Source organism: Nansenia antarctica, assembly GCF_963989245.1.
Source record: "Nansenia antarctica genome assembly, chromosome: 7".
Classification (NCBI taxonomy): Eukaryota; Metazoa; Chordata; class Actinopteri; order Argentiniformes; family Microstomatidae; genus Nansenia; species Nansenia antarctica.
Genome location: NC_137677.1, coordinates 64,980,321 through 64,987,820, shown reverse-complemented (window position 1 = coordinate 64,987,820; position 7,500 = coordinate 64,980,321). Strand labels below are relative to the sequence as shown.

General features: G+C 49.4%; 1 protein-coding gene across 1 annotated transcript in view; it reads right to left on the bottom strand.

Annotated features, from left to right (window-relative positions):
- Positions 1 to 7,500, bottom strand: part of chaf1b (chromatin assembly factor 1, subunit B) — a gene marked incomplete at both ends in the record, with an annotated part of 17,062 nt that overhangs the window by 1,846 nt on the left and 7,716 nt on the right. Inside the window, 3 exons of the mRNA XM_080537046.1 lie at positions 3,560 to 4,153; positions 4,366 to 4,528; positions 5,668 to 5,759. Of these exons, the coding sequence (XP_080393172.1) occupies positions 3,560 to 4,153; positions 4,366 to 4,528; positions 5,668 to 5,759 (849 nt within the window). The remainder of the gene's footprint in view (positions 1 to 3,559; positions 4,154 to 4,365; positions 4,529 to 5,667; positions 5,760 to 7,500) is intronic.

Here is a 7,500-nt window from a genome sequence, read left to right as displayed (position 1 = left end):
TGGTTGACAGCCCCTAAACTCCCTGAGAGACACAGACTAGGGCTGTCCCAAACGACTATTTTTCTAACGATTAATCTATCGATTATTATAATTTAACGATTAGTCTACCGATTTTTTTTTCCCCCGATTAATGTATCACTTAATTTTCCCAAAATAAATGTCAAAAACTTCTCTTATCAACATTTCAGTATTTTATTAAATTATTCTTGCACTGCAGGGCAATATTCCACACAACAAAAAATATCCTCTCTTTCTTACAGTCCAACATAAAATATAATATTATAAAATATAAAAGTTAACTTCAAGTAAAAGGAAAAGTGCAAGTAATGCAGTAAATTCTGTAAAAAAAGTGAAATTCTAACCGGAATACCGTATACCTCTCAGTAACAATCTTTAACAATAACAATCTCAGTAACTAACAATATAACATTCTCCCCCTCTCTCTGCTCTCCCCCTCCCACACTCCTCTTTTTTCCCCCCTCCTCTCTCCCCCCACCTGCCTCCTCTTCTCTCTCCTGCGCTCCTCTCTCCCCCTCACTCCTCTCTCCCCCTCTCTCTCCTCCTGCCTCCTCTTCTCTCTCCCCCTCCCCCGCGCACCTCTCTCCCACACTCCTCTCTCCCCCTCTCCCTCGTCTCCTCCCCTCTACCCTTCTCTCTCCTCCTCTCTCCCCCTCGCTCCCTCTCCCCCTTCTCTCCTGCGCTCCTCTCTCCCCCTCCCCCTCTCGTGCGCTCCCCTCTCTCGCCCTCCCCCCCTTAGCTCTCTCCCCCCCTCTCTCCCTTCTCCCCCCTCCACCTTAGGCATTACTGTGGAGGAATGTGAGCATGTCCACATGCTTAGAGGTCAGGCTTGCTCTTTTTTTTTAAACGATGTTCCCAGCAGCTGAAAAGAGCCTTTCAGACGGAGTGGACGTTGCAGGGACAGACAGGTAGGACTTGGCCAGCATAGCCAGGGAGGGGAACCGTGCTGCGTTTTCCTTCCACCAGTGTAGGGGGCTCTTATCCCTTGAAACGCTTTGTTCTCCAAAATAAACTAACACCTCATTCCTCACAATGTCAGTGTCGGTGTCACTGTCCTCGCTGTCTCTTTCCTGGGCATTGTCTTCCTCATTGCTGTGCTGCTCCTCTGAGCCTGAGCCTAGCAATGCGTCCAGCACAGACACTGGCATCTTAGTCGTCTTCTTTGAAGCTTCTGGCTGGGCACTGGCTGAGCCATCCTGCCCCACACTTGCCTGTTGAAGCTGTTCCTTCTCTCTTATTTTGGCTTGAAGTGCAAGAGTCTGAAGTTTGACTTGCACTTTTAGGATATCATCTGACGACAGGAACTTTAGCTTGCGGAACCTGGGGTCAAGGGCAGCAGCGATGACACACACATTTTGACCATCTTCTCTGAATGTGGCCTCGTCCTTCCACCTTGAAGCTATCTCCTTTGCTGCAGCTGTTTGGAAAGAGTTGATGGGAGCAGACTCGAAGGATATTTTCTGTGTGGTTTTCAGGAGGCCCTTTACCAGTGGAGGTAGAGCAGAGACTGTGACATAAGCCTCTCCACTCAGGAAGACAGTGGCTTGCTCAAAGGGCTTGAGAACTTGCTCCAGTTCCTCCAGTAGGGTCCACTGGTCACTTTTCAGGTCCAGGTAGTGCTTTCCTCGCTGTGTGACCTCTGGGTCTGAAAGGGTTGCGGTCACCGGCCACCGCTGCTCCAAGAGGCGACTCACCATGTAGTAAGAACTGTTCCATCTTACAGACACATCCTGGATCAACTTATGTTCAGCTGTGCCCCATTGCTTTTGTTTGTCTTTGAGCTTGCTGCTGGCGAGCTCACTCCGCTTGAAGTGTTCTACCAGGCATCTTGCAGCCCCCAGTGCCTTGCTTATCTGGGGGTCCTTCTTCAGGGCGTGGTTGACCACCAGCTGGATTGTATGGCCAGCACATCGATGTGAAGCAACTCCATGCCTCTCTTCCAGGATCCTGAGAGCTGCCACCACATTGGCAGCATTATCATGTACAACAGCCAGGACATCATCACTGAGAGAGAAACCAAACCTCTCTGCTGCCTCTTCCACCCAGCCAGCAATGTTTACCGCTGTGTGGCGCTCCTCAAGCGGCATCGTGGTCAGACTGTATGAAGTCATCTCCCAGTAAATGGACTGACTTATATAGCGCCTTATTCCAAAGCGCTTTACAACGGCCTCTCATTCACCCATTCACACACACATTCACACACCAATGGCGGCAAGCTACCATGCAAGGCGCCGGCCCACTCATTGGGAGCAATTTGGGGTTCAGTGTCTTGCCCAAGGACACTTCGACATGTGGCCAGCCGGGGCTCGAACCGCCAATCTGCCAACCTTGCGATCTTAAGACGCCAGCTCTACCTCCTGCGCCACAGCCGCCCCAGTCTTCAGAGATAAAGTGGCAGGTGACTCCTAAGTACGCCTCGGTGGCAATACTTGTCCAAGCATCTGTGGTGAGTGTGATTTTTTTATTTCAGATTTCACCCTCTCTAGAGTAGCCTCGTATTTCTTCTCCATCAAATTTGTGAAGTGGTGCCTGGAGGGAAGTGTGTACCCTGGGTGAAATGTGTTGATCATCTCACGGAAGCCTTGACCCTCCACAATAGCAACAGGTCTCATGTCCTTGACGATCATCTGTAAGATGCAGTTAGAAAGCTGAGCAGCCATCTGGGGTGTGCATGGAGTTGTGTTCTTTTTGTGGAAAAAGTCCTCCACACTGCTTTGCCTCCTGAAAATAAAAAAAGCACACATTTCTTATCATGTGTAGGCCCCTTAATTTCCACCTCACTGCTATGTTTAGCCAACTTGAATGCCAACATGGCCATTTAGAAGTCTGTCCATCACCACAACACATAGCTAGCTAGTAGCTACATGGCTAGCTAACGTTACTCTCGCTGCTATGTTATGATTAGCTAAATTGATGCTAACGTAGCATGCGAGCTACGAGCTAGATAGCGTATGTGCGAGCACCACAATGACAATAGGCTACCGTAGCTAGCCAGCTACATAGCTAACGTTACTAACACCAGAAGACAAGACATACGAACTGTGGTGAGCTACATTGCTTGTGTAACATTAGCTAGTAGCTATCCATTTTTCACTCATACACGGCCGGAAAAGTGAACAGAAATACAACGGTGACTTACGGTGGTGCTATCTTGCGGCTGTCTTCACAAAGAGCTCCAGGATGCTTTCGCTTGAGGTGCTCGTTCATTGCAGACGTACTGCTGTGATAGGCCATTTCATTTTTGCACAGTTTACAGACCACCACATTGTTTTCTTTTTTTGTAAAGTACTCCCATACTTTGGACGATCGTGGGCGAAGTCTTTTAGCTGCCGGCTCTGCCTCCTCCGTGTTTGCACTGGTCGCAGCCATTTTGTTTATTTACGACGCACCGACGCACATTACGCAAGTCGACGTATTGACGTAGTCGATTACGTCGACGATGTCGACGCGTCGTCCCAGCCCTAACACAGACACAAAGACAGACAGACACAGACACAGACACACACACACAGACACACACACACACACACAGTGCTCTTACCTGGGAGTGGGTCCTTTGGGGGTGCTGGGCCCCAGAGTCAGACTGCTGTTGAGGACCTTGGGGATGAGGTGGACCTGGGGGGTGGAGGAGGAGGAGGGGTTGGCAGAGGGGGTGAGGGGGGCGGGGCGGGGCTGGGGGGTGGAGGAGGGGGTGCTGGTGCTGACCGAGGGGGGGGTCTGGGGGGTGCTGGGTTTGGGGGTGCTGGGGGGTTTGCCCCAGCCCTCCAGGGTGTTCAGGGTGATCCTCCGGGGCTGGGACTTGGCTCTGGCACCTGGGGTCTTCCTCTCCTCCTTCTTGTCCTCCTTCTTGTCGTCCCCGGAGGGGGAGGCCAGGGAAGAGAGAGGGGTGCTGGGGGCCTCCTTGCCCAGGGTGCTGGGGTTTCGGGTCGGGGTGGGGGTGGCGGGCTGGGGGGTACTCTCCGTCCGGGCATCGGACCGGGCCTTCTTGCCCTTCTTCTCGGGGCCGTTGCCGGGGGTGACGACCTCCAGGACGGGGGGCTCTGGCAGGGGGTCGCCCAGCTCCCCGGGGGAGAAGGACAGGAAGGAGCAGTAGCCGTCCGTGGACGACACCGCCAGGAAGGAGCCGTCCCGCGACCTGCAACAGACAGGACGTGATGTCACAACACAGACAGGATGTGACATCACAACAGACAGGACATGACGTCACAACACAGACAGGACGTGACATCACAACAGAGACAGGATGTGACATCACAACGCTACAGAGCTGAGGGGGGGGCAGGGTGGCCCCCGGGACCACTGACCCAAGGTCAGACTCTCTACACACACACGCACACGCACACGTACCAGGTGAGGTCGCTGAGCGTGTGGTAGTGGATGTTGGACACGTAGCCGAAGGGGAGGCTCTGCTGGCTGTCGTACAGGAAGACCGAGTCCTCAGACGCCACGGCGAACACCAGACGGTACGGCAGTTGGAAGGTGTTGGGCAGGGGGGGGGCGTCTGGATCCTCTGTGGGGGGGGGGGGGAGAGGAGGGGGGGGGAGGAGGAGAGGGAGGGAGGAGGAGAGGGAGGGAGAGAGGGAGGAGGAGGAGGAGAGGGGGGGAGAGAGGGAGGAGGAGGAGAAGAGGGGGGGAGAGAGGGAGGAGGAGGAGGAGGAGAGGGAGGGAGGAGGAGGAGGAGAGGGAGGGAGGGGGGGAGGAGGAGGGAAAGGAGAGAGAGAGATGTTATCTTATGTTATCGTTTATTGATGTTTTGTTTGTTGTTATTATTACTACTCCATCTGTTCAGTTTGTAAAGCGTCTTTGAGTGTCTAGAAAAGCGTTATATAAATCTAATGTATTTTATTATTATTATGTTTTGCAGCATGCATCTGTTCATGTGTGTGTGTGTTTTGCAGCATGCGTGTGTGTGTGTATTGTTGCATGCGTGTGTGTGTGTGTGTTATTGCAGCATGTGTGCATGCGTGTGTGTGTGTGTTATTGCAGCATGTGTGCATGCGTGTGTGTGTGTGTGTGTTATTGCAGCATGCGTGTGTGTGTGTGTGTGTGTGTGTGTGTGTGTTATTGCAGACAGACCCTCTCCCTTCCTGGTCCTCAGCTGGTAGTAGACAGGACGTGTGTGTGTGTGTGTGTGTGTGTTATTGCAGACGTACCCTCTGCCTTCCTGGTCCTCAGCTGGTAGTAGACAGGACAGTGTGTGTGTGTGTGTTATTGCAGACGTACCCTCTGCCTTCCTGGTCCTCAGCTGGTAGTAGACAGGACAGTGTGTGTGTGTGTGTTATTGCAGACGTACCCTCTCCCTTCCTGGTCCTCAGCTGGTAGTAGACAGTGTGTGTGTGTGTTATGCAGACGTACCCTCTCCCTCCCTGGTCCTCAGCTGGTAGTAGACAGGACAGCAGTGTGTGTGTGTGTGTGTTATGCAGACGTACCCTCTCCCTTCCTGGTCCTCAGCTGGTAGTAGACAGGACAGTGTGTGTGTGTGTGTTATTGCAGACGTACCCTCTCCCTTCCTGGTCCTCAGCTGGTAGTAGACAGTGTGTGTGTGTGTGTGTGTGTTATTGCAGACGTACCCTCTCCCTTCCTGGTCCTCAGCTGGTAGTAGACAGTGTGTGTGTGTGTGTGTGTGTGTGTGTGTTATTGCAGACGTACCCTCTCCCTTCCTGGTCCTCAGCTGGTAGTAGACAGGACAGCAGCGCACGGCCAGGGTGGCTTTAGACGGGCAGGGCAGGTGGGCGATGGGCCTAACACACACACACACACACACACACACACACAGAGTTATATATATACAGTATATATATATACACACACACACACACACACACACAGTTATATATATATACACACACACACAGTTATATTTATATACACACACACACACACACACAGAGACACAGTTACACACACACACACTCAGTTCTATATATATATATATATACAGTATACACTAGGGATGGACGGTTTTTCGGTTATACCGAAAACCGGGGTTTATAAAAATAGAAACGGTTTTTTATCAAAACCGTCTGAAACCGTTTAAAAAAAAAAAAAAATATTACATTTTATCAAAATATCATAGATTGCTATATAATACATGCCTAGAGTGTGTACAAGAGTGTGTGGTTGAAGATGCTATAAAAGTGATTTTGTAAACACTATAACTTTGTTATAACTTGTCAAATAAATGACATGTCTAAAAAGACGGGTCACGTGACAGCTTCTCTTCAGAGCAGAGAGTGAGGAGAAAAAAAACAATGGCTAGCGTGAACGAGTTGGTGTTCAAGAAAAACACGACTTCTGTTGTATGGACTCATTTTGGTTTCGTACCAAATGACACAGGTGAGCCAGCAAACGTGTGTCGACACTGCATGAATAAGGTGGTAGCCAAAGATGGCAATACTTCGAATTTACGTCGCCATCTAAAAACAAATCACCCGCTTATTGCTGCAAGGATGGTCTCGTGTTCACAGGCCGACGCTGCTCAAGCAGGCCCATCCACGCGACCTACCACTTCACTGGTACAGCCCAAAATAATGGGTGCGTTCGCAGGGAAAGGCAAATATAAAAAGGACAGTATGCGATGGAAAACCTGCACTGTTGCTGTGACCAGGTATTTGGCTAAAGAAATGGTAACGAATCACTCTATGGGAAAGATAGTTGCCTTCAGTTATTGGTAGATAGGAAAGGTTTTTTACAATTACTCGCTTACATTTAATAAGATCATTTTCGCTGCTCTCTGTAAAGCGCATTGGGTCACTTTTGTGAGAAATGCGCTATAGAAATAAAATGTGATTTGATTTGATATCAATCAATCAAACTTTATTTATGTTCTATAGCACAAATCATGCATTGAATGTAACTCCAAGTGCAGTATTTACTAAACCACAATATAATAAAACAAGAGCTATACGGATCAAGAGTGTTTGTGCACAGCGCCACTGTGTGTGAAGGCGCTACTGAAAGTGATGACAGAACGCATGTCTCAGAAGATACGCGGCCACTTAGTGACGCAAAGGTAGTTCTGTATTTATCTCTATCTGTATTAGTACATTTATTTTGAAAGCTCTATTTTGACAGCTCTACCATGGGCACTTTTATTTTGATGGGGCATTCTTTGTTGATTGACTTACAACAGTTCAGGACGAGTCAGTCTCGCGGCATGTGGTTTTTATGAAAAGCTTTAAGTATGTTCACTGCATAATTCTAAGTCTAATATTTCAGTGATTATTGAGCAGTATTCAAATATTTAAATACATTGAGCAGCAGCTGAAACTTTGTCTAAGAACCAAGATATTGAGAAAGCAGTTCATTCAATGAAGACGCTGTTCCAAGAGATGATCTTCCGTGCAGGCGTGCACCCTGGATCAGCGGAGCTGGTGTGTTAAGTGTTCATGTGTTTTCATGTATGGTGTAGCTTACAAAAGTCTGCCTTTCCACTTATATTTGTGAAACTAAGTAGCCTAAATGTGTTGCGACTGTGCTTAC